Source organism: Trachemys scripta, chromosome 1 (genome assembly GCF_013100865.1).
Source record: "Trachemys scripta elegans isolate TJP31775 chromosome 1, CAS_Tse_1.0, whole genome shotgun sequence".
Classification (NCBI taxonomy): Eukaryota; Metazoa; Chordata; order Testudines; family Emydidae; genus Trachemys; species Trachemys scripta.
The window spans coordinates 299,782,384-299,809,799 of NC_048298.1; the positions used below are offsets into that span (position 1 = coordinate 299,782,384).

At 41.0% G+C, this 27,416-nt stretch overlaps 2 protein-coding genes across 2 annotated transcripts in view; one reads left to right on the forward strand and one right to left on the reverse strand.

Annotated features, from left to right (window-relative positions):
* The window catches only part of B3GLCT (beta 3-glucosyltransferase), a 150,291-nt gene extending 145,034 nt beyond the window's left edge, over window positions 1–5,257 (reverse strand). The window contains exon 1 of the mRNA XM_034758662.1: window positions 5,014–5,257. Within this exon, the coding sequence (XP_034614553.1) occupies window positions 5,014–5,242 (229 nt within the window). The 5' untranslated portion in view covers window positions 5,243–5,257. The remainder of the gene's footprint in view (window positions 1–5,013) is intronic.
* Window positions 5,258–5,293: 36 nt separating this feature from the next.
* The window catches only part of HSPH1 (heat shock protein family H (Hsp110) member 1), a 29,613-nt gene continuing 7,490 nt past the window's right edge, over window positions 5,294–27,416 (forward strand). The window contains exons 1-12 of the mRNA XM_034758656.1: window positions 5,294–5,462; window positions 7,180–7,237; window positions 9,939–10,079; window positions 13,615–13,737; window positions 14,663–14,762; window positions 15,857–15,990; window positions 16,810–17,054; window positions 19,414–19,642; window positions 21,290–21,396; window positions 23,018–23,151; window positions 25,550–25,755; window positions 26,448–26,579. Coding sequence (XP_034614547.1) covers window positions 5,356–5,462; window positions 7,180–7,237; window positions 9,939–10,079; window positions 13,615–13,737; window positions 14,663–14,762; window positions 15,857–15,990; window positions 16,810–17,054; window positions 19,414–19,642; window positions 21,290–21,396; window positions 23,018–23,151; window positions 25,550–25,755; window positions 26,448–26,579 — 1,716 coding nt within the window. The 5' untranslated portion in view covers window positions 5,294–5,355. The remainder of the gene's footprint in view (window positions 5,463–7,179; window positions 7,238–9,938; window positions 10,080–13,614; window positions 13,738–14,662; window positions 14,763–15,856; window positions 15,991–16,809; window positions 17,055–19,413; window positions 19,643–21,289; window positions 21,397–23,017; window positions 23,152–25,549; window positions 25,756–26,447; window positions 26,580–27,416) is intronic.

Below are 27,416 nucleotides of genomic sequence, written 5' to 3' on the forward strand. Positions count from 1 at the left end.
AAAATCCCCTTTTTAATTTTATTTTTACCAGCATTTGGACACTGAAGTAGTCCTCATAAAAGTGTTTAAGTTTTCTGGTTAAAACTGGTTTTGATTTGGCAGACTTTGGAAAATGCAGTTCATACTCACACCACTCTGGGAACTATGACTTTTAACATATTTTACCAATGTTCAAAATACAGGTAGCCTTCACATTTCATGCACATTTTGTAAGTGACTTTGGGTCATAAATACTTGTTTACTGATTTAAAGAAATATATAATAATCTTCTGCACATATTAAAAGTCCAGTGGGCATTCAATATATTCAGTAAACAAAGCTCTTCCTCAAAAATTTTTAAACTTAACCAACACAATAAACTTTAGAGAATGATAATGAATCACACAAGTTGAATAGTAGAAGAGAGACAAAGAGGCTTATTGGTTTCTTCAAACATCATAATGAGATGTGGGATTCTCTCTGCCTCCTCCTCCCAATGTTAAACATTGCAATCATAAGAGGCTTGGAATAGATAGTAGTCTGAGGAGTCCATATGGTCTAGTGCAGGGGTCGGCAACCTTTCAGAAGCGGTGTGCCAAGTCTTCATTTATTCACTTTAATTTAAGATTTCACGTGCTGGTAATACATTTTAATGTTTTTTAGAAGCTCTCTCTCTATAAGTCTATATATTATATAACTAAACTATTGCTGTATTGTAAAATAAATAAGGTTTTCAAAATGTTTAAGAAGCTTCATTTAAAATTAAATTAAAATGTTGATCTTATGCCGCCGGCCCGCTCAGCCCGCAGCTGGTTCTGTTCACCTAGGCCGGCAGTGGGCTGAACGGGACCTGCGGCTGGGACCCTGGCTGGCAAGGGTCCGGCAGCCAGAACCCCAGACCGGCAGTGGACTGTGCAGGGCTGGCGGCCAGGACCCCAGACCGGCAGTGGGCTGAGCGGATCAGCCCGCTGCCGCTCAGGGGTTCCATCCACCGGCTCCTGCCAGCCGGGATCCCAGCTGCCGGACCCAGGGCTGGCTCCAGGCACCAGCTGAGGAAGCTGGTGCTTGGGGCGGCAGATTGTTCGAGGTGGCATTCTGCCCAATCTTAGAGCGGCATGGCCGCTTTTTTTGTTTTGTTCTTGTTCCCTGCTCTGGCCGCCCTGTTTTTTTTGTTTTTTTTTGCTTGGGGCGGCCAAAAAGCCAGAGCTGGCCCTGGCCGGACCTGCTCAGCCCGCTGCCAGTCTGGGGTCATGCCCACCTACAATGGGTACCTACCTTCTCCCTTGTTCTGGCCCCTTCTCTTCCTCTCTCTCTGCACTGAGCTGAGGGTGGGAGTGCACTGAGCACAGGGCTGGGGGTGAAGGAGCAGGCTGGAGGTTGGGGTGTAGGGTCTGGCCAGGAACTAGAATGAAGGAGGGGGCTCAGGGTTGGGACAGGAGGTTTGGGTGTGGAGCGCTTACCTGGGCAGCTCCCATTTGGTGCGAGGAGTGCAGGTAGGAATGTGTTAGGGTGGTGCAGGTGCTCCCATTTGGTGCTCAGGGTGGGGCTGGCTATGTGGGGGGGTGCAAGAGTCAGGGCAGAGGGCTGGGGGCATGTGAGAGGGGTGCAAGTGTCAGGGCATGGGGTGTGGGGGACCTGGGTATGTGTGGGGGTGCCAGAATCAGGGCTGGGGTCATGGGGGGGGAATGTGAAGGAGTCAAGCAGAGGGCTGGGTATGTGTGAGGAGGGTACAGGGCTCAGGGCAGGCGTCTGGGGGTGTGTGCGGGGCGCAGGGCTCAGGGCAGAGGGCTGGGTGTGTGTGAGGAGGGTACAGAGCTCAGGGCAGGCGTCTGGGGGTTTGTGCGGGGCTCAGGGCACAGGCCTGGGAGGTGTGCGGGGCTGCAGGGCTCAGGGCAGAGGGCTGGGTGTGTGTGAAGGGGGGTCAGGGCAGAGGGCTAAGGGTGTGGGCTGGGGTCGTGGGGTGCTCATGGCAGGGGGCTGGAGGGGATATGCCCCTATTCCACCACCCCTTCTCTAAGGCTCTGCCCCCGCTTCTTCTCTGCCTCCACCAGGAGCAGTGAGCACGCTGATTCCACTCCTCCCCCACCCTCTCCCTCGCAAGGGCCATCAGCTGATTGGCCGGCAGGGAGGGAGGGAGGGACAGAGAGGAGGAGGACCAAGCTTCTGCCTCCTGCCCCTTGCCCCCGCGGGAGGGGGCGGAGAAGAGTGGGCCAAGCTGGGCTAGGCAGGATTTTTAATGGCACACTGCTGTCTGCCAGGATTCCGTCAGGCAGCAGCATGCCATTAAAAATCGGCTTGGGTGCTGTCTTTGGCAAATTATTTTTTTACCCTCATTTTAACAGGTCAATCAATACACTTAACTGAAAAATTATATTTCAGCCAACATATTTTTATTTTATATTTTGCTTGTAAAAAGAATCTGTTGGTTATACTGTTAAAAGCAGGGTCAAAATGCTTGTTTCTTGAGTAAATGACTAGAAGTTCAGTTTCCTTACAAAATAAATGGTGCCAAGATATTATACTTGCCCTCTCACACTTTGTAAAATTGGTTTAGCGGGGTTTTTGTTGTTATTTGTTTTTAATCCAAAGTATGCTTAATAAACAATTTTGAAGACACCAAGATAATGTATATCATCTAAGTAAAGTCATAAAGCAACATTCATATAGAGTCATGGCCAATTTTGTTTTTAAGGAATTCCAATTAAAAGCCCAAAAGGGAAATGTGGAAAATACATATGTTTCATTTTAACCCATGTTTTATGGATGTATGTATTGCTTAGTTCAATCTACTGTTGTTCTTAATTTTGCCACCTAATAGAACTGCAGACTAGGAATTATTAGTCCATCTTTGTCTCTAGATTTTAGGATATTTTTAACTCTGAGGTTTTCCACTCCACATAAGGCCCCAATCATCCATCAGGACAGGATACTGCAGATGCTTGCACTATCCCATTGATTTCAGTGAGGCACAGCACAGTTACTGAGGTCCAGGTTGATGCAGGAGCAGAATCATAATGAGTTAAATCAGTTTGACAGGTGGTAAGGATTTTATCTAGAATTACTTGAGTAGTGTCTGGAAAAGATAAAGACAGCTGCCCAAATCAGGAAATGTAGAACTTTTCCTTCTCATTTAATCCATAGTCACTTTTGATAGAATATGATAAGAAATACTTTCCTCATTCAGATTTCCTAAATTGGAATTAGGTGTGGGTGTACTTACTTTTTATTTAACCATCTTGAATTCATATTTTATCATCAGGTATCTTTGCCTTTCTTGTTACTAGATGTCTCAATGTCTGAAGTGCTTGATATTAATTATAAGACTTAAGATATATTGATCTAATTTGAGCATTATTTTAGCATGTGTGTTTTGTGTCTCAGCAATGACAGCCTTCTTTTTCCTCTTAAACCCAATATTTCTGAACTATTTGAGATTTTGAGCAAAATTTTCTACAAAAAATAGTTTAAATTAAAAGATGTGGGAGGCACAGGGAAGCAGCAAACACGTTTGTGCCTCTGTCTGGTTAAACTAAGTTTGGCAATACTTTCACTTTTGCAAGAGCAGCTGGAAAGTATTTGGAATTAAAGAGGTGGGCATCAGGAATGGATGATCTCACCTTCCCTCTACTGCATAGCTCAGTTACTCTGCAACTCCTCTAGAATGGCAAACACACCAGCTCCTCCTCATATCCACCTCAGACAGCTCTCCTTCTCTTCTGACTTGAGTTGTGGGGAAGAGAAGAAAATCATGCCTCGCTCACATTTCCGAGACAAAGTTCTTCCCACACTTCTCTGGCACCAAACCATCCTCTCCTTTGGGAGCAAATTGCTGTGCCATCTCTAGCAGCAATATCAACCCTCACATATTCTTGTATCTCTAGAGGCAAATATATGCCCAATTTATTCCCACTGCCCCCTTTTAATTGAATAGCCTGACCCTATCCTTTGAGAAAAAAGAGTTGGAATTGTAGGAGAAAATGGAAAATAAAAAAAAGTTACTTTGGGATGGAAATCATAGTCCCCATGTTCTTTCTTTGGGGAGAAACTGATAACATGAAAAAGAAAAACAAGGGCCTAATACAGAAATAAATATTGATGGGCAAGGACAGATACAGAACAATTAACACTGATGAGAATAATACTGACATAAGCATACCATGCAGTGTAAATCTATCCTTAAAAAACAGAGGAAAGGATTCACCAAAATGCAGCAGAAGACAAAGGAAAAATAGAAAGGGGGGAGAAAAAGTAAGTGAAGAATTAAATCAGTAAGGCCCAGATCCCAAAGGGTCCTAACTTTCTAATGATCAGAGCCTAATTCTTTAAAATTGTATTAATTTACAGCAAGTGTAACGCCCAAATGCCTACAAGTCATGCCTGATCCCAGTTCTATAAGAGACACCCAGGAATCTGGCAAGCTGAAGGGAATGGAGTTGGGGTTTCTCTAATTTTCAAAGAGAATTATTGGCCAGAATACTTGTGCCTCCCACTGTGCCAGCCCATCTCCTGCGGTGTTCTGCTCCCCGCCCCCACATCTCAAAGAGATTGTCTAGGTGGCTAGTCTAGAACAGGAGCGTCCACACGACGGTGGGAGATCCGGACGGCTTACTCCGGAGTAGCTATCAGGAACAGCGCCGAGGCCCACCAAACCCTAACTACGCTGTAGGCCTGGCTGTCAGTTTCACCCTCCTGGGACTTCCCCTTCCCGGCACAAGCCATCGCGACCACACGGGCACCAGTCACTAGCCCGCCCCGTCCGTTCGCCACCCAGCGCTAATCCGGACAAATCGTGTCCCAGGGCGCCTGGCGAGTAGGGCAGAGGCGAGGACAGGCCGCCTCGCGAGAGCGGGGGGGGGGGGGGGGGGGGGGGGCGGTGCAGCAGACACAGGCCGAGCAGGTTTGTCTCGTGTCCGCGCGCAGACGCGGTATCCTGGAGCCCAGCTACGGGGGCCGCACTGACCCCGGGAGCCCATAGCCTGGAGCGCGGTGAAGAGGCCATCCGAAGACACCCCTGCCCCGCACGCGCCGTGTTACCAGCCTCCGGGCCCCGCCCCCTCCTGTTCAGCCGGCTTCCTCCCAGTCTGACAGGCGGCGCAGAATCCGCGGCGTCCCGGGTTGTCATGAGAACGAAACACATCACTGCGTTCCTCCGCCCGCCATTGGTTAGCATTGTTCGAGAAAGCCGGAGAAAGCGGAAGCGGAAGCCGCACGTGGAGCCGGCAAGGGGCTGCCGCAGTTTCTGGAAACTTCTCCTCACTGTCATATTTAAAGCGGCGGCGCCGGCTCCCCCGCCCGCGGCCAAGAGGCAGCGACATAGCACCGGAGCCGGCGGTCTGCGGCGGAGCTGTCCGGGGAGAGGCTCGCGCGGGCGGGACCATGTCCGTGGTGGGGTTCGACCTGGGCTCGCAGAGCTGCTACATCGCGGTGGCCCGGGCCGGGGGCATCGAGACCGTCGCCAACGAGTTCAGCGACAGATGCACCCCGTGAGTGCGGGGGCTGCTCGGCGGAGCCTGGCGTGGGGGCCTGCCCGGGCCCCGGGGGGAGTCGGGCTGTCCCGCCCGGCGCGGGGGCTACGGCCCCTTCACGCGCCGCGTGCGGTGCCCGGGGAGCCGGGGGTGGTATAGCGGGGCCGATGCTGCAGTTCCTGACCCCGGCCCCAGTGTGGCCCCGGGGCGGGGATGCTGAAGCGGCTCCTGCCGCTGGGGGCGGGGGTCGCTGCGCCGAGAGTCGGAACTTGCTGGAAGCTGCCAGCGCAGCCTCCCCCCCCCACCCCGCGCGGCTGCGTTACTCCCGCGCCTCCTCAGCTCCGCGCGCCGGCCGGGGCGGGGGTCCCGCGCCTGCAAAAGCGCCGCCGCCTGGCGTGAAGGGCAGGACGGAGCCCCTACAGGGAGCTGGGGTGCCCGCTGCCTCCCCGCGGTGGGGTCAGCGCCCTCTGAGTAAAGCTGCCCTGAAGGGCGCAGCCTTCCAGTCCCGGGAGACGGGGCGCGGGTGTATCGTGGTCAGGGCACGGGGCTGCCCTGACATGGACCCGTCAGGCCCCGGCACTTGGAGAAGTGGGGATCGGGAAGCGGCGGCTGGAGAAGCGGGGAATAGAAACAGGTGTAGGTAACGTGCACAGCTCTGTAATCTTTAGAGGCTTCCCATTTAAAATCTGAACAATAATGCTGTATTGTGATCGGAAACGAAATAGACAACTTTCCGTCCTTCGCGGGGTAGGGAGGGGAGAGTGTTCCCACAGCAAAGGCAAAGCAGATGCACTAACATTTGAAAGAACTGGGTCTACACATTGAGAATGTAATTATAGCTACATTAAAATACTTGCCATGCAATGTGTGTATGTTTACCCACGTTGTAGGATTAGAAAAGATTCTTACTGATTATTAACTTGCTCACACTGCAAATATATTTATGCATATAGTCTGGTAGTAGCTTTTGTTACCAGGAAGGCTCTTATGTGCATTTTGGGAGAAGTTATATTTGAATTAGAATTATTAATTTCCTGATGCATGGTTTAATAGTCTTTGGGCTTTAATTTCCTGTTAAAAAGGGATGAAGAAACTTTGTAGCTGTGGCATTGAAGATATGCAGTCTCTCTTCTTCAAGCTCTTAGTACAGCAGGCTATTAAACAACTTAAAGCTTTATTGCACATAAATTGATTTTGTAATTGCTCAGCTTTACAATGAAGAAAATTCTAATCCACATTGAAACAGTTACTCAGTGCTACATGTGAACTCAGAAGTTCAGCTATTCATAGATTAGCCATACAAAAAAATGACGATTTAAAAAAAATTGTGACTCAAGCATCTGTTTCTTTTCATGTAAATAACTTGGTTGAAGTTTTTTCTTGAAATTGTACAGAACAATTTACCCTTGGACTAAGACTAAGTACAGAAAGTTTCAACTCCAAAGCATATGTTGTAACTTTACAAACATGCTTTGGAGCTGAAACTTTCTGTGCATGTGTGTGAAAATAAAAACATGCAATATATGATAGAGAAAAGTATGTGGTTTGGAGTGAGAGATTGCAGATTCGGTTTTTTTTAAATGCTGTGAATTAGCATAAGCCACAAGAGTAGCAATATAACTTGCTCAAACTCTCAAATTCTGTTTGCTATAGCAATAAATAAAGCTACTATAGCTCTTGGCAATATTGGCAATAAAATAAAATACTGAATTAACAAGCCTCTCTGTCTTTTCAGATCAGTTGTATCATTCGGATCCAAAAACAGAGCTATTGGTGTTGCAGCTAAAAACCAGGTAGGTTGTCTTCTATGAAAGAGAATCTAACTACTAGTAAAATTAATAACATAAATCTGTTTCAAATAAGGGAACAAACGGAAATGATAAAATTCTGTCATCTTAATTGTCAGGTAGCATTTCAAAATCAAAGAAATGATTTATTCTGACAGTCTCATGTCCAGGTTTGCTGCTGAGGATGCCATTGCTAGTACTCCAGGTCTGTGTGCTGGGTTAATAATTTCCAGTTAGATGCCTGCCTTATTTGATCATTTTAAAAATAAAATCACCAGAACACACTCTTACTTAGGAAATTTCTTTGCATTAGAAATGCATCTTCACAAATTATGTAGAATGTGTATATAAGTTCTTAAACTGAAATGTGAATTAAGAGGTTTGGCCTTTGCTTGAATGAACTACTCTGAAAAGAGAAAGTGTTAAATATTTTCTCTTATTCACTGCAGTAATACATTTTTAAAAAAAGCGCTAAAACATTAATACGTTTTTTAAAATAACCATGTACAATGTTTAAAACTTCAGATATCAACATTTAAAAGCCATGTTCTGGGCTGATTATATCCTAAAATAGGACTAGTGTACTGCATGCCGGTGCAGACCAAGCATGCTCCCTCTACTGGCCTATTCATAAATGTTAAGGTGCAAAGGTTCTGTGATAGGTTTCCATGGAGAGAGCATCAACTGTGAAAGTCTTCCATTTAACTGTGAAGAAACAGGGAGATCTGATTGAAAATATAGGAGTGATCATAAGATAAACATACATTTGTAATGACAAGATTCAAAGACAGAAGCTAACAAAACGATTTGCATAGAGAGTTTTGCAGTTTTTCATTCATTCCTAGGAATGGGAATGTATCTTATTAAAACAGATATCCACATAAAACATTGTGGAACAAATATTTCACTAGAGTTTTAACTTTGATCTTTTTTTATCAGGATTTGGAAGTTTCCTTTTGTACCACTGCTTTTATTTCTATTTTTTCAGACTATATTTCCATGTCAGTGATTCAGATGTTAACATAATGCAATGAAGTAGTGAGGAAAAGTAAAGGAGTCTTCAGAGCATTTGTTATCTTAAATAAATGGCTTCTATCTGGATTCTCAAGAGACTAATGTGGGGAGTGTTACTAAGAGATCATTCAATTAAAAGCTGTCCAGCAACTTTAGCTAAATTGAAAGCTAAGTAGTTTCTCCCTCAACTTACATTTGAGAACATGTATTCACAACAGACTTTTGTTCTTGGACAGTTTGTGGCTTCAGTGGCTTTTGGAATAGCTTCAAAAGGGTACTACATATTCAGTTTTTCATGCTTTTTTTGTTTTAACGGTTTGAAAACAAAATTTACCAATTTTTTCCATTTGACAAACACTTAAAAATGCGACCCAATATAACACGAGTTTGGATATAACGTGGTAAAGCAGTGCTCGGGAGGGGGGAGGGGGAGAGCTGTGCATTCCGGTGGATCAAAGCAAGTTTGATATAACGCAGTTTCAGCTATAATGCGGTAAGATTTTTTGGCTCCTGAGGGCAGCATTATATCGAGGTAGAGGTGTACATCTTAATAGTGAACAGGCTCTTTTCCTGACAGCAGTGGAATTTTAGGTCGTGTTCTTGGCCCATGACAATCTAGGCTTCGCATTTTCACTAACAAGGGAGTGTAACAGCCATTTGTTCAAGCAGGAGAACTACATACCTGAATTGTTCTGGGTTTTTAGCAAGTAATCATCTTAATTTAACTTTGACATGGTTTTTTACTTAACAGCAACTTAAATTTCAAGTTTTGTGCATTCTCAATCAAATGCTAGACAAATTTGTGAATAATTAATTACTTCATGCTGGTCTTTCACTGTTACTTGCAGTATGTTTTAGTGAGTTTTCAGAAGAATACCATGCTATAGTAGCACCGTTTAAGTGTGGCATGCTAACTGGCTTGCTGCTGCTTAATTGTGCCAAAACCGCAGGAATATTCTCAAATATCCTACAGTATTAATGGCATGTGATTACTTTAAAAAAGTCTCTTCATTGGTACATACAGTTATCTCGATAACCTGAAAATTAGCGATTTTTTTTAAACTCTAAATCAGTTCATTAAAAGCCACTAAAGTGTTTTGCACTTGGTGCCCATTGCATACTAAATTACTTTTGCTGTTTAAGTGCTTCCAACTTGAGTGACCATAGAGCTGCGCTTTTAAATAGATGTCAAGTACCCTTCCTGATGAGGTTTGTTGTAGTTAATTTTATGCTTCCAAGTCCCTTGCTTTCCTCTGTGTTGGGGTGACAAAACAAAACAAGTCTCCGTCAATATGTTGATCCCTGGACTTACTGCCTTTAGATTTGTTGGTATTTGCTGGGTACTGTAAGTCATCAGTAGTTGGTAGCGAACAAAAGGCTTTTAACTAGCAATAAAAAATAGTTTAAACTGTTAAACAGACCGGGGTGTAGACTTTCTGTATTGTAACAGCTTGTGACTTTAAACTGTAAACTCTGTAATACAATGCTCATTCACCTCTTGTGCCAGTATATTTCTGTATAAAACTACAGTCCTACATAATTTAATATTAGAGAAAAGAGGTCAGATGTCAAGTCTCTGGCAAGTAAACCTGACTGGTTTAGGAACAGAGGCTAGCAATCTGACACTGCCGTTCTTTTACTAATATGCAGGTTAAGTGTTGCGTTCAAGATAACTTCTTTTTCTTTCTTGCAGCAAATTACTCATGCTAACAACACAGTATCTAACTTCAAGAGATTCCATGGCCGTGCATTTAATGATCCTTTTATTCAGAAGGAGAAAGAAAGTTTGAGTTATGATTTGGTTCCAATGAAAAACGGTGGAGTTGGAATAAAGGTAAGAGTGTCATATTTGCAGTCTAGCTTTCTAGTTTCTATAGCTATGTTGGAAAGGTTTGTTTTCTAGCACTTAATTAAAATCCCTTATTTTCATGATTAATTCCCATAAAAGCTATTCCTCACCTCTGTACCAGAAGGGCTTTTGAACTGATGAATAGCTTTTTTTTACTCCAGAGTGGAGTCAGGCTTTCATTATAAATACTTCCTCATACAAGAGCTTCCCTGGTGGCAATTGTGCACGTAGTCTACGCCAGGGGTCGGCAACCTTTCAGAAGTGGTGTGCCGAGTCTTCATTTATTCACTCTAATTTAAGGTTTTGTGTGCCAGTAATACATTTTAACATTTTTAGAAGGTCGCTTTCTATAAGTCTTTAATATATAACTAAACTGTTGTTGTATCTAAAGTAAATAAGGCTTTTTAAATGTTTAAGAAGCCTCATTTAAAATTAAATTAAAATGCAGAGTCCCCTGGACTGGTGGTCAGGACCCGGGCAGTGTGAGTGCCACTGAAAATCAGCTCGCGTGCCACCTTCGGTACGTGCCATAGGTTGCCTACCCCTGCTTTAAAACCATGGGATACTGTTTCGATCCTTCCATGTACCAGCAAAAAAGTCTAATCTAGAGGTGGATAGAGACCACTTGTGTGTATCCTTTGTGTAGTTTAATTATATGATCAAATACCCTATCAACTATATAATCACTTTTTTCTTATAGCTTTAGATACACATTACATATTGAAACATTCTCATTGGCATAATGGCCACTGTATTTACCTGACGACAAGCTTCTTCTATGCTAAGTTCTCATCTCTAGGTCTCACTATTACTTTGTTAATTAGGCCTGGTGCACACTTCAAAGTTTTGCTGGCACACCATTGTCAGTTAGGAGTGTGGGGAATAAAATAAAATAAACACCCCTAGCTGACAGCTGTGCTTGCAAAAGCCCACATGGGGATAGTCATACCAATAAAATGGTCCTTTTGCCAATATAGCTTATTTTAATTGGGGTATGGTGTATGCCAGGGGTTGGCAGTCTATGGCATGCATGTCAAAGATGGCACGCGAGCCCATTTTTAATGGCACCATTTAACGTGCCATTACAAATCCTGCCCGGCCTGCTCTTCTCTGCCCTCTCCTCCTCCCCCCCCCCCATGGGGGCAGAAGTTTGGTCCTGCCAGCTCCCCTGCCTCTTCCCGTAATGTGCTGGGTTCCTGCCCCTCCTCCCCCCCCCCCACACACACACACGCATACCCAGCCCTCTGCCCTGAGCCCTGCACACCCCCCAGGCCCCTGCCCTGAGCCCTGTACTCCCTTCATACACACCCAGCCCTCTGCTTGACTCCTTCACACACCCCCACGACCCCAGCCCTGACTCTGGCACTCCCCCACATACCCAATCCCCCCTGCCCTGACACCTGCACCCCCTCACATGCCCCCAGCCCTGACTCTTGCACCCCCCACATCCCCACCCTAAGCACCAAATGGAAGCTCCTGGACCCCCCCCTCTTCCCCCACATTCCCACCTGCACCCCTCGCACCAAATGGGAGCTGCCCAGGTAAGTGCCCCAAACCTCCTGCCCCAACCCTGAGCCCCGTTCTCTCATTCTAGCTCCTGGCCAGACACTTCACCCCCAGCCCTGTGCTCAGTGCACTCCCACCCTCAGCTCAGTGCAGAGAGAGGAAGAGAATGGGCCAGAACCAGGGAGAAGGTAGGTACCCACTGTAAGTGGGCAGGGCCAGGACCCCAGACCGGCAGCGGGCTGAGCAGGTCCAGCAGCTGGGATCCTGGCTGGCAGGAGCTGGTGGATGGAACCCCTGAGCGGCAGTGGGCTGATCACTCAACCCACTGCCGGTCTGGGGTCCTGGCCGCATTCCCCACACAGCCTGCTGCTGGTCTGGGGTTCTGGCTGCTGGACCCTTGCCAGCCAGGGTCCCGGCCACAGGCCCCGCTCAGCCCGCTGCCGGCATAGGTGAACAGAACCCCAGACCAGCAGCGGACTGGCGGTGTAAGATCAACATTTTAATTTAAATTTTAAATTAAGCTTCTTAAACATTTTGAAAACCTTATTTATTTTACAATACAACAACAGTTTAGTTATATAATATATAGACTTATAGAGAGACTGTCTAAAAAACATTAAAATGTATTACCGGCACGCGAAACCTTTAATTTAAGTGAATAAATGAAGGCTCGGCACGCCATTTCTGAAAGGTTGCTGACCCCTGTTTTAAAGGAACAACTCAATCTGAAATCTAGTCAGTTTTTAAAAGAACTTAAAATAGATTCACTTATTAAACCTGCCCCGTAGATTCCACAGCCAATTAGTGTGATTTTTGTAGTCACAATTCCGTTTCTTTTAAAAACAAAATCCTCTTCCTTAGTGCTCTGTGAAAGATCCACACAAACATGGGCAATGCGCAAAATAAACTGAAGCGACTTTTTTTCTTTATCTATAGTTATCTGAAGTGTGAGTTGTAACAATGGTAGATACTTTGTTTGGTGTCTCTTTAATGGGAGTGAGTTTAAGTAGTTTTCTTTAAAACACATATGCAAGTTAGAAAAAATTGGTTTTAAGAGGGACAGTACTGTGACAGTCATTTTCAATTTTTTCCTCAATCTGTGTGGAGCTTTTTCTTGTCCATGGACAAAAATGTTTTGAGAACAAATCAGTAGGAGATTGCGACATTTGGAGTCCACAAGAGGGTCTTTTACAAAGCATTCTGCATTACACCTTTTCTATACTATAGAATAGATGACAAAAAGGCGAATACACAAAGGAAGGGAAATACAGAGGTATTTTAAAACTGATTGATTTTACAGTAGTACTTTTTTCCCCTTCCCAACCATTTCAGTTTACAAAGATGTCTGTAGGAAGGAAACAATATGAGAGTAAAGACTTGTTTAACTTTGTCTTTTAAGTTTGTTTATATTTGATTCCTGGGTATAACTTGAACTATTGAAGTGCAGGCTATTCTGGCTACCAAAACAGATAACACAAATTTTAGGTTATGAACATAGTGATCTTTTGGGAAAATCTTTTATGAAATAGTTTAGAAGCTCTTAAGTAAATGTTTTTAATACTGCTGTAAAGAGCTCTTCCTCACTGAATGCTTCTTGGTAGATAATTTCTTACCTTTTCTGCAATGGTGAGCAATTTGAAAATTGCTGGCCACTTTTAACTTACTGGCATAGTGATTCATTACTGTGTGCTAGCCTCACTAATTGACACTTACAATTTATACCATTATCTGAATTGCTATAAATCATTTGCAAGTGATTTTTATCCAGGGGAATTCATTCATTTATCAATTACAGTCAATGTGTAGAAACAGAATGACATTATCTGCAAACACTCAAGGGGCTGGTGGGTGAATTCTCAATTGTAAGTGTATAATGAGCTGCATGAGTGCATTAAGATTGGAGGAAAGGGTTGTTGGTCAGCAGAGCATCCAGAACTATTAAGTGGTACTCTGCTTTTCTGCAATTAAAATGAAATCCCCCCCCCCCTTTTTTTTTTTTTTTTTTGCTATCCAGGTGATGTACATGGATGAGGAACATTTCTTTAGTGTGGAACAGATAACAGCTATGCTGTTGACTAAGTTGAAGGAGACTGCTGAGACTAACCTAAAAAAGCCAGTAACAGACTGTGTTATTTCTGTAAGTAATTCTATTACCCTGGACCATTAGAGACATTAATCTCCCTAGTTGTAGTCACTGAAGATTTCTAGTTTTTAAATAAAGTTTAAGATGTTGTTCAGCTCAAGTACTTGTATGCTCAGGGTAACATTGTACATATTAGATTTAACGTTACCAAAACCTTCTTCTAAAAAGGAAAATGTGTATTCTATATATGAGCTTGTTATAAAGCAATGGAAGCTATAAACAGCCAATATTAAAATGCAGATTTTTTTACTTCATATTAATATACTAACTTTATGTTAAAGTAAAATAGCTTTGAAAAGCATCGTAATTAGGAAAAAGACAATAGGGGGTGTTACATTAAGTGTTGAACAGTTGCTCAGATACCATGAAGATGAACAAGCTAAAATGCCTAGACAGAGCACTCACAATATTTCTATCAAGCTGCACAATATATCAAAGAATTAAATATTTATTTTAAGTGATCTGCCAGTTGGCACCACCGTGCCACTGGGAAAATTCCTTTGGTTCAAGTAGAGCAAAGAACTTAAACTCAAAATTTTTGGCAGTATGCTGCATCTAATGTTAACATCAAAATAGCTTTGACTACTTTTTCCATTTCTTGTCAAAAATTAATTTAGGCTTGATTCATCTACATTCTGAGGAGAAGCATAATATTCTACTTTACTGATTGGTCTTGCATGTGCTTTTAGGCCCCAGTTCAGCACAGTACCTAATCATTGGCTTCAATGGGACTACGAAGTACTATGCTGAATCAGGGTCTTAAGTAACTAACTTTATTTTGGGCTAAAATCTTGCAGTTGCTAGATATAGTGGCAGGTATCTCCTTTTGGGGATGCAGAATGGGTAGTATTTCAAACAAATGTTTGTGTTGAAAGTCTGGCTTTCTAATGGTAATTCTGTTCCCACATGATTTCTTCAGGTTCCATCATTTTTCACTGATGCTGAAAGGAGGTCTGTCCTAGATGCTGCTCAGATTGTTGGCCTAAACTGTCTGAGACTGATGAGTGACATGACAGCAGGTAAAGCAAAGGAAACATATTCCAGCAAGTGTATGTTTAATGGAGATCCATTTAGATACTCAAATAACTTCAAACTAAGAATTGCTAAAAAAATAGACCAGTCACTAAAAGCAGAGTTGGTTTACAACACTTATGCCATTTTTTTCTTGACTTATAAAACTTCTGTCATGAGGTGTTGTGAAGGTGGTAAAAAGAGAACGCTTTGCTTCCTAAGGTGACTTAATAGGACTACAGTAGAACCTCAGAGTTACAAACACCTCTGGAGGGAAAGTTGTTTGTAATTTTGAAATGTTTGAAACTCTGAATAAAACATTATGGTTGTTCTTTCAGAAGTTGACAACTGAACATTAACTTAATATAGCTTTGAAACTTTACTGTGCAAAAGAAAAATGCTGCTTTTAACAGTCTTAATTTAAATGGAAACAAGCACAGAAACAGTTTCCTTACCTTGTCAAATTTTTTTACACTTCCCTTTATTGTTTTTAGTAGTTTACGTTTAACACGGTACTGTACTGTATTTGCTTTTTTTTGTTTCTGCCGCTGCCTGTTTGTATACTTCTGATTCCAAATATGGTGTGCGGTTGACCATTCAGTTTTTAACTCTGAGGTTCTACTGTACTGTACTTAACTTTCCCCTGACTCCCACATTTGAGGATAGGAATTGCCCTAGCAGTATAGACCAGTGGTCCATCTAGTCAAGGATCCTGTCTCTTCAGAGGAATGTGCAAGAAGCATCATAGTGATCAATTGTTCAATAAGTTGCCTGTATGAGGAATTTTTTCGTAATATTTGTAATCAGAATTTTTTGTTAAAGGATATAAAACTACCATCAGTGCAATTGTGGATGTCAACATCCATATAAATATTTAATCTACTTTTGCTGAGCCTTTCACGGCTCAGAAAATTCATTGGTAGATGTAATATGAAGTATTAGTGCTAGGAAGTAAATATAGCAATGTATATATGTAAACATTTTAGTTGGAACCTGCCTTTTGTGACTTTGCACCATTGCAAAAATGATGAGTTGAATGAAGCACTGAATGGAGATCCACTAGTGATGGTGCAGATAACATTTGATGCTTCTTGCTTTACAGTGGCTCTTAACTATGGAATTTATAAACAAGACCTTCCAGCTCCAGAAGAGAAGCCACGGATAGTGGTGTTTGTTGACATGGGACATTCTGCATTTCAAGTATCAGCCTGTGCTTTTAACAAGGGTAAACTAAAGGTAGTCAGCTGATAATCCATTTTTGTGTGTACTCCATGGGCCATGTAAAGTTCGGTCAAGAAAAAAGGGGAAAAAATTGCACCACTAAAATGTGCTTGAATTGAAATGATGACCAAACAGAACGTGGCTGTATAACACCTTGAATCTCTACATATTGATTAGCAGGTCTTGCTCTAGACTGTGAATTAGTTTTTTGCAGGGACTCAAGTGACCTGAAAACTGTTCTAATATAAACGCGTGAAATAGTTGTAACAGTACACTGAAACAACAAAAGCAGTGAAACCTCTTGAACTTGCTGACCACTTTTTAAAAAGAAAATCTTAGTGGCAGTATATGTAAAGACTGCTAAAATATACAACTTACAGCTTCATTTTTTGGAAGTATTTATTTAATGTGTATAAAGTGATATGGTGGACACAAACATTAAGGATTTTGGCACCATTAATATTGGCGTCTTATACTATGTTGCAATTACACTGAAGCTGTAAGTGGATTGACTTGTAATCAGAGTACAGTTATTTGACATTGTAATAAGCCATTTGAACCTATGTGTGGACTAAGACCCTGATGACACTGGACTGTCACCCATTCTAGAAAGGCTGTTGTTTTTGTTTTGTTTTTTTAAGGCAAACTTCCAACTTACAGGTGTACAGACCAGCTTCTACTAATACCTTACTAAATCTTTAAACTTACACATTGGAAGAAAAAGCCTATGTGGTGGCGTCTTTGTTTTAAAAAAGGCCTGCTGGTATAGGTGGAAGTCCAGTGTAATGTCTGATTGTCAAATATAAAACTAAACTATTTTCTCTTTCAAACCAGGTGCTTGGCACAGCCTTTGATCCCTTCCTAGGGGGGAGAAACTTTGATGAAAAGTTAGTAGATCACTTTTGTGCAGAAATAAAAGCAAAGTATAAACTGGATCCGAAATCAAAAATTCGAGCCCTTCTTCGTCTATATCAGGAGTGTGAGAAACTGAAGAAGCTAATGAGCTCTAACAGCACGGACATCCCACTTAACATTGAGTGCTTTATGAATGATAGAGATGTGGCTGGAAAGATGAACAGGTGAATAGGAGCTAAAGGAAAATGAGGGAACACTGTGTTTAAAGCAAATCCTCAGTGGATGGGATTCTTTGTTTCCACAGCCCTAAAAGAAAAGGGACCGTCTATACCAGGGGTTCCCAAACTTGGTTCACGGCTTGTTCAGGGTAAGCCTCTGGTGGACTGTGAGACGCTTTGTTTACCCTAAACAAGCCGCGAACCAAGTTTAGGAACCCCTGATCTATACTAAGATTACTAAATGTTTATTAAACATGAAGTATCTCTGAAACAGTGGCCAATCCTGGCCATTTATAAATCTAATCTTTGTTGTGAATACTTCCAGCTTTTTTGTGATGCTGGAATAGTTCAGACTTGATTACATAAGGTATGTGATGGCCATATGAATGAAACAAATATACAATGTTAAACACTGTGCCTGCCTATACTCCTAATCTGAAATGCCCTCATTTTTAGGTACAAGGCACTATCACCTTGGGTCTAGAAGTAAACCTGCTAGATTTAATACACAAAATACTTTGTAGTTTGAAGCAATTTTGCTACACATGCAACATACCTGACACAAATCCATAAAAGTAAGGAAATAAAAAGTTAACCCACCTAATGTGAATACCCTCTGCTACCATATGCTACCATGCACCACAACCTTAACTCTGTCTTCTGAGGAATGTCATCCTCCATCTTTCCTTTTAGCTGTCCTTCTGTACTCAACCCTTTATCAAACTGCTGTGTCCCAACACAGCCAACTACTACTCCAGATGTCAACAACTATTAATGTTAGTGAAAAAAATAAATTGGTAAAGTGGTGCATGCAGGAGGGTGAAATGGGGCAAGACTGCACTTGCAGTATGTGGTCTGTGGTGGATGGTAGTTGTAATGGTGAGGTACATACTTGTGCGTGGAAGATATGTATTAAGTGGCTTATCGTATTTCCTTGTTTTTGTGGGTTAGTGTCAGGAATGGTTCATGTCAGTCATGATATACAAACTTCATTATGAACCAGTTAGCTTCCTAGGGTCCTTTTATAATATTTAATTAGGGATTTATTTTATTTTATTTTACCTGGGGGGAGGGGTGTAAAAGTGCAGCTACTACTGGAGAAAACTATCCATTGGTAACTGGGTATATGAGCCCTTTTCTGCTGTGGAATAATATGTGACAGAAAAGTGTGTAGCTCCTGATGGATAAGGTTCTATTTACAAACTTTTTTCAACAACCAATTGTTTGTTTGTGCAGCACACAAACTGTCCATTATGATGTGAAGAATAGCTAAAAATTACCCTAAATCCAACCTTTAATTAAAAAAAAAAAAAACTGCCTTTTACACCAGATCTATTCAGGATTCACTTTTGTGCCAAGTTTTGTGTGTTTGAGAACCCAAATTCAAAAGATTTCTATTAAAAATGAATGGAGAGAAAGCAAACACTCAAATTACACAAAGAATCCAAAGGTGTAAAATCTCTCACCAACTGGCTGCCTCCTTTTACAGAAAATCATGGGTTTAAAGTGGGGTATAAATTCATCTAAATGAGATGTACATGCAGTGAGTTCCCATTGCTGGTTGAGAGACTGAAGCAATAATTAAAGTAACATAGTTGCCGTCTTCATCTGTAGAAACATAGAAACTGACCACTTATACAGAAAGACATTAACTTACAAACATGGGTTGACACTTTCAAAGCAGGGCAGGGAAGTTGGCTGCACACCCTTAATTAAAACTAAATCCCCTATACTGCTTTGATGATCTCAACCTTGGTGATAAATGGAGCTTTATTGCTTTATCTGCAAATACTGTAATGCACGCCATGATAGAACTGGAGGGCAGAATAACACTATACAGGAGACTGGCTGCCTGATTATGTCATACAGACTATTTTACTAATTTACATTCATTCCCGGTCATTACTGACCAAAAGTAACTATCTCAGGTGGATATTTGGTGTTTTTCCCTAGAAACTAGAGGCACAAGAGCTCACAGCACAAAAATCACCAACACTGTTTGCACCTTTATCTGTAGCTTCTGCAGAAAGGCTGATAATGGGCATAAAGGCAGGATATCCTTTAGAAGGGATCTCTTCAGGTAGTGGTGCATATAGTTGAGCTGTGTTCACAGAAATGTGCAAAAACTTGCATGGTATCTATTCATAGTGTTGCTAGACTGTGTGGACATCACTTGAGTTTGGCACATTTGAAAACACTAAATTCACTAACTTTAAAAATACTAAGCAGCTTTAAAATCTGTTCATGGTGGCTTAGTTTATAAAGCTTTCTTGCTGAAATGTGCAGTTTTAAACAGTTCCTAACAAAATCCGGTAAAGCAAAACTCCAGAGTTTTTAACTATGGCTTTTTGTCTGTTTTTCCTAGGTCCCAGTTTGAAGAATTATGTGCTGACCTCCTACAAAGGATAGAGGTGCCCTTCCATTCATTAATTGAACAAACTCAGCTTAAAGTGGAAGATGTGAATGCTGTTGAGATTGTTGGTGGAGCTACACGCATTCCAGCTGTTAAAGAGAAGATTGCAAAGTTCTTTGGCAAAGATGTCAGCACAACGCTGAACGCAGACGAAGCCGTTGCACGAGGCTGTGCTCTACAGGTACAGTATTCACAATACCACTTAAGTCTTCTGAGAATACTTCCTTTCGAGAACTGACCATATAGTTATAGCAGATAGCAAAAGTGACACTCTTAAAGCAGGCAATGGAACGAATACCATGTGCTGAAACAGTGACATGCTTAAAAAGCTCTGTCACTTTAATTTTACATACTTACTGATTTGACTAAACTGCAACTAGTCGCTGCACTTTATCTGGCTTGAGCCTGGGGAACCATTGCCATTTTTTCCCAGACTCCCAAACCTCTTGTTATATACCTTATTCTCTCTCTCTCTCCCCACTTCCCCTGTCTTCCAGTCAGTCCTCTTGGTGCTGCTGAGAGGGATCAGGCTCTACTTCATTCAAAGCCTTCCTGGCAGGTGCAGACTGGGTGAGGCAGTGGTCATTGACCAGTCCAAACAATACAAAATAATCAGCAAAAAGACAATAGGCCTTTATAGGGGGTTCAGGGTATTCTCTACTATACTGTTTTAGAAAACATTTTACCATTAGATGCATTCCAGAGGCAAAACAGTCCACTCTTAAGAAATATAGGAGAATCACCTCTGGCACAAATGATTTAGCATTATCCATCAAAGGCTGTAAAATGTATTCAGCCTCCTTTGTTACCTAATGTATTCAGATGGCTTGTATGTACTACCGTTGAACATACAAATACATACATTTGTGTGTAACATTTTCTGGTATTGGACTTAGTGTTGCATTTTGCTATTAACTTAAAATGTCTCATTGCAGCTCTTCCCGCAATCCATATTTACTTGACTTTGAAAGTAGATTTGTTTCTCTTACAGTATGTCTACACTGCAAGTGAAGGTGTGAAGTAGCACAGGTAGGCATACCCATGCTACCTTTAATCTGTTGTTAAAGGCGCTAGCTAGTAGCGAAGATGTGGTGGCATGGGCTTGCAGCCCAAGTATATGCTCGGGGTCCCTGATGGGTTTGTACTCAGGCAGCTGGCCTGAGTGGGATGTGACTACCCATGCTACAAACACACAGTCACATGCAGTGTACGCATACCCTGAAAGTAAATTGCTTTTGCTCTGAAACTGTTTTCCTTCTGTACCTCCTTCACCCTTTTTTCCTTTCATTCCTTGTTTTGTGTTCTGTTCCTGTCTTCCACCTCACTAACCATAGCCCTTGAACATCCATTGACTATTCCCATAAGCACAGAGCAAGAAACAACGGTAATGGGCTTAACCCCCTTCACTGCTGGACATGCACAGCATGCTCACATGTCATTCTATGTAATGCTGTTACTCCTTTGGAACATACCAGGTGTATCCTCTGAGAACTGTAATGTTAAACAACAAGAAAAATGTAGTTTAATCTGTGTTAGAACTAAGATAAGAGTAATTTTGGTTGATTTAGGGATAACTAGCAGTTTTGCCACAGTGCAAAGGATAAACTAAAGGTCCCTTGTACCTAAAGAACGTGCACCCATTGTGAGCATAATTCCTTCACATCAGGGTTTCACTTAAGCAGTTAATTTATCTAGATCTGTTTTGGTACAATCAATAAAGTATAAGACTCATTATTTTAAAAAAAAAATTATTGAAAAAGTTAGTGTATTTTAAGGCATAACATTCAGGCACATAGCCAATCGTAACAGCTGTTTGTTTGTCTTTTAGTGTGCAATTCTTTCTCCAGCATTTAAAGTGAGAGAATTCTCTGTCACAGATGCAGTTCCATTCCCAATATCTCTGATGTGGAATACAGAAACCGATGACACTGAAGGGTAGGTAGCTTAAAGTATTGTTCCCATTTGGATTTTGGTTTTACGCAATATAAGGATAAAGCTCATCTGTGCATCTTCCTTGAAGGGTCAGTGCTAAATAATCTAACAACTCATAGGTCCATTGAGCTGTGCTGTTTATAGCTTTAGTAGTGGTTCTGTTGTAACAATACTTTTGTCTCACAAGAGAAACTGAATGCTGTATTAATCTCCACCAAAAGTAAGAATAGTGGCTTGCAAATCAGACTCAGAATTAATCTCTTTAGTCAGTGAGCTGTACTGATTGAGATAAAGTGGCCACCTGTATACAAGGCCCAGTTTGACTTGCGTATTTAAGAAGATGTAAACATATAGAAGTAAACTTATTGGATAATAAATACAGAAATGAGAGGTTAATCAAGAACTATGTACATGTTGATACATACATTCAAAACATTTTCTACCGTTCCAATTCCTTTCAAAGGTGGGCTGTCTTTTAGGAATATTTTCAGCTAGAAAAATGCCCAATAGTTTAGTTTGATAAAACAAACTTTTATAGAGGATTTTTCTTTGACTAATTAAAAATACAGATATAAGAATACACTCAGTAACTGGTTTTAAAAAAATTGTGGCAAGATGTGCTACTAAGACATATTATTTAAAAAAAAAAAAAAAAAAACTTTAGTGTCTCCTCATAATAATCTTAAAAGAATGTTGTTGTTGTTGTTGTTTATAATTCTTGCCATGGAAGTAGTGAACACTTCCTTATTTTCTGTTAAATCTACCACATGTGGTTTGCAGCAGTCCTGTATATACACCTCAATCTCTACGCCAGTTCTCCAAGGTGGTAAAGTCTATCCTTGCCCCAAGTTCCATCTAGTTCAGCCTTGAATCTCTTGTCCATCTGTGTTTTCTCATAAGATCCAGCTGTACAGATCTCAGTATTTGTTCTGTTGTAGACTGAACCTCTGAAGGTAAACTGTATTCCCATTTTCAGCTATCTTGTTTTCTGTGGCTCAGTTGTGAGGCAGTTAATCTCCCACCTAACCAGGTTTCCAAGACTGGAATTCAACAAAAGATTTGTTGGGTAGGGAGTTGGATTAAATTTTCTGGAGATTGGAAGTAAGCAGACTGACTCAGAAAGCCCAGAGCACAGGAGAATCCTGGATGAATAGTTGTCAGCCTTTCTGTCAGAGCAAGGGAGGAAAAATAAGTGTCTCTGCTCTCTTGACTGAGCCATAAAGCAAATCAGCTGGTAATCAGGAACATAGCCTTTGAGATTCAAAAAGGCATTAGAGAAGTGCAATTTTTAATTTCAGTAGTTATTTCAAGGTAACTGAGGGACACCGTTGAAAAGAAGTCAAGTACTGTACATCTACTGGTAATCTGTTTCCAAATCCTATTCAAACATGACTGAACTGTCTTGCTTACCAGGCCCTAAAATAGCTGGAATGTGTAATCACTTCACATTATCAACTTGGAATGTAGGTCTTTCTGTAATGTCTGATAGCAAAGATTCTTTTCCAGAAATAACTTTCTCAGGACTATTCATGTTAAAGGATTCAGCATTTCTCAAAGGGAAAATCACAGCTGTTTCAGCACATGTACCGTTCTAAAGTACTTTTTTGCTTGATCCTAACTGTAGGGTTCATGAAGTGTTCAGCAGAAATCATGCAGCACCTTTCTCCAAAGTTCTCACCTTCTACAGAAAAGGTCCATTTGAGCTAGAAGCTTTCTATTCTGATCCTAATGGTGTCCCATATCCCGAGACAAAGATTGGTAAGTGATTGTCCTGGTGAATGTGGCACTTTGCCATCTTTCAAATCTCTTGGTATATCTTTCATTACTTTCACTGGAATTGTGTAATGTTAACTCACCTCATTCTGTTTTGATAGAGCTGTAACACATGGATTTATGTATATGTTTTCATGTTTCCAGTCCAATTTACATTTGAACTGAGTTTGTGTTTAGCCCAGTCCCTGGTAGACACTTCCACGTCACAAGCTAAAGAAAGGCTGCCAGTTATGTCAAGTTCCTTGATTGGAATGAAACCATTATAAGTGCAAGGGATTTCTTAACACTTTTTTTTTTTTTTTTAAACTAGTTTTCCACCTTGCACCACCACCATCTTAATTTTAAAGTATCCCTAAACCTATCCCCTATATACAAAAAAATTAAGCTTTGATTCTTCCACTGGAAGTGAAACAATAAACCACCTTTGGAAACTTGTTCCATTGCTTTACTGTTGTAGGGATTCCCTTACTATTTAATCAGAAAATTGTATTGCATTTTATTAACCTGTACTTGTTCTTGTCTCCTTGATTAATGAGAATTGGGCTCATAATCTTTACATACTTGTATATAGGAGTCTTCCCTTTGTCTTTTTTTCCTTAGATGGAACATTCAAAGTTGTGACCGTTACAAAGGCATTGTAGGGTTCATGTTTGTCTACAGTAATTTATAACACATGTACAGTTTTACAAGTGTAAAGATTTAACTTCAAACCTGAAAACTTTACCTGGAATTTGAAAGTCAGTTTGGTACTGGTTCACACAATCAACAGTTACTTAGTTTCTTCATTCAGAATTAAATTAGTGGTTGTGACATGTGAACCAGAAGAGAATGCAAGTCACGCTCCTATAGCTGTATTCGTTTTGCGAGACAAAATAGAATTTAGAACTGACTTCAGTCAGTAAAGTAAACAGACATAACTCAGTACGCAAAGGGACCAGATCTTCTGACTAAGAAGAAGACACTTGTATGTAATCACCTCTCAGAGAAAAAACCTGCATTAATCTTTTCTTATGTCTTAATTTCCTAGATACTTCTCAAAACAGTATCTGAGCTTGCTCCAGTTTATCTGTTTTAAAAAAAAAAAAAAAAGTGGTAGCTAATCTGAATTCAAGTCTCCAATTGCCAGCTAGAAAAGTGAGTGTAGGGAAATCAATTTTTCAGCTTCACACATTTGACTAATCTATAATCCAATATTTGCTGGTTACAATAGCATTTTATTGACTGGCAATTAACCATACACCATAATTCCCTATAGTCTCTCTGCGGATGTGGCAGAGACTCCATCTCCAATCTACATACATGTTCATGCAACTCAAACCATGCAACCTGGAACTTTTGAATATGGATATTTCCTGGTTTTAGTTCAATGTTTATTACAAGTTCCAGGTTGCATGGTTTGAGTTGCATGAGCCAGAGCGGTAGGGGGAAGCTGGCACAGCAACAGTTGGCTCTAGCTAATATTCTATTTCTCAGTTTCACGACCCTTTGAAGTTCTTTATGTGAGTAACAAAAGACCAACACATTCTGACACCTGGAGCAAAGGATATTCATAGATACCTGTTGCTGGTAAAGATTGTAAAAGCGTGGGGGAAATCTGACTCTGTATTTTCAAAGAGCTGTTCTACACCGAACAGGAATTTATGTAAAAATGGCATAATTTGAATACACACAGAATCTGTTGACTCACTCATATCCGTTTACTATAGTAACCTTTTCAATCTTGGCATTACTTTTGAGCCAACACAACCGTGGGAGGGTGAGCTTTCTTCATTATTTTTATTTTATATTTCTATTACAGTTGTGACTGGAGACCACTTTCCGAATTCAGACTGTGTTCTTTTATCCCCATCTTCCCCTCAATTATTGGCTGGAATCTAAGTCATTTTGTGTATCATCAATAGAATTATTTAAATTCAGTTGCAGGGCCACATGTGTTGACTACCCCTTTGAAGCTGGTACAGAGATGTTGAGGGCCTAATCTGGTTTTTAGAATCTCTCATTGGTGGTGTGCAGATGAGACAAAGTGCCCAATTCTGACTCAGATTTTGGACTGAGTTTGCAGGGCTTAAAGTTTGTGTATTTGGGGTATGGGGGAGGGAGATATCTTCTCTGTAGATTAAGCACATCTGGTATGGAAATTGAGGGGAGAGAAACTTAAACCCATACTGTAATATTTAAGTTTCTACATTCACTTCCTGATCATCAGTGTCCGAATGACAGTTCTCTGCAACTTCCTCTGCCTGAGCCAGGCCTCACATCTTACATTTTCTTCTTCATTAACTCCATAAAATGTATGGAAATACAGTTTTTGTGAAAGATGCCATATATCATAGTAGAAAAGTAGCTACAAATTTGTCTGTCGTTTTATCCCCTTTGTTTTCAGGCAGATATGTTGTCCAAAATGTGGCAGCTCAGAAAGATGGAGAGAGATCTAAAGTCAAAGTTAAAGTCCGTGTCAATACTCATGGCATTTTCAGTGTGTCTACTGCCTCAATGGTAGAACAAGTTAAAGCTGAAGAGAATGAAGATCTCAATGTGGAGACTGAAGTGGTGATTGTGAACCAGAGGCCTCTGGAGAATTCAGATGATGTAAGTTGTCTATTCTTGCACACCGTGTTCTTAACAAAATGCATTCTTTTGTAATACTTGATTGAATTATAAATACCTTCTGCTAGGGAAACAAAGTAATTAAGTTTGGGGCAGGCTTCAGGAGAAACGAAACTCTTTTACAAGAAAGGGGGTCAGCTGAGTGTTGTCTCCTTGGAAAAGTGTGTCCGGAAACAAGCGTATGTCCCATTATGGAAACAGTTTGACATTTTTAGTAGGAACTTAAATTTAAGTATTCATTCTGTACATTTAGTTTAATATCTTTTTAGAGTCAAATAGCAGTAGCGATTTTTGCTTGTAACTAACATTCAGGATTGTTAGTATATCTCCAAATAGGAAAAACTTTAATGTGTGACGATAACTGTAGCATAAAAAAGTTAGTTTTGATTATCTGCACATAATCCTGCATTATAACTAAATTGCTGAATGGCTTACCCATGGGGGAAAACTATTGGCTTTCTATAATCGGGGAGGGGGAAGAATCCTGCAATGTTAGGTTGGCCTAGATGTCTTGATAAGTCTCTCATCTATACCTATGATTCCATGAATACATTGACTGCAGAGTTATTGCTCAGTAAGTAAGAAAGCATGTGGGAAAGCAATTACACTATAACTTCTAATAAATACAAGTGCACATTCTTTCTACATCCTTTGTGCCTGGGGTTTCATTTCAGAAAAATATCCAGCAAGAAAACAATGAAGCTGGAACACAGTCCCAGGTACAAACTGATGGTCAACCAACTCCACAGTCTCCCCCTTCACCAGAACCTCCCTCTGAAGAAAACAAAATACCAGATGCCAAGAAAGTGAGTGACCCTTTAAACTCATTGTATTGAAAAATGTTATAATCTATTATGATGGCATTTAAAACTGTAACCTTCACGCACTCACACAAGTAGGCAGTTCAGTGCTCTTGCAGTGTATTGTGTTTAGTAGCTTTTGCATCTTTACTTTCATTTTTGTCTAACATAACCAATAATTGTCTATTTAAGACAAGATAAAGCTGGCAAAATCTCACTATTCCAATCATCATCTTCCAGCAAGGATCAAGACTTTCTCTTTATTGCCTCAATGTATGCAGCATTGCATAGTATGTGCATTACCTTGACGGTATTTCGCTTTGTATAACAACTGCTAGAGGCTAAGCTTGCTACATTTACCACGACTAAACAGTAGGCAGAGAAACCAGATTGAGAAGACCCCTAGAACATAAGTTTATGCCTCTTAACAAACAAGATGTAGTCCTTGCCACAAAGGGCTTATAGTCTGACTTTTATTTCAAGCGTTAGTACTGATGCCTAAGGGTGAGAATTATTGTTTTAAAAACAAACCAAAACTGACTTCAAGAAGCTGCCTCAGGCTAACAAAGTTTGCACTTAATTTTCATCCAAGTGTTATGATAATATGTAGCTGTAAGCATTTAATATTGAAGTGCTAATCTGTAAAAGAATTGCTGTGTCCTACTAATAGTCCGTGTTTCTTGCAATTGCCCTTTCTATCTTCCAACACCGTTCTCCTGAAATATGAGTTACGTTTGACTACGTGAAGTGGGAAGGTAAGATATACAGTAGCTGAAAAACAAAATCCTTTGTAAGGATATATTTGTGAGATTCTGAAGGAACAGTGAGAAAATACATACTGGT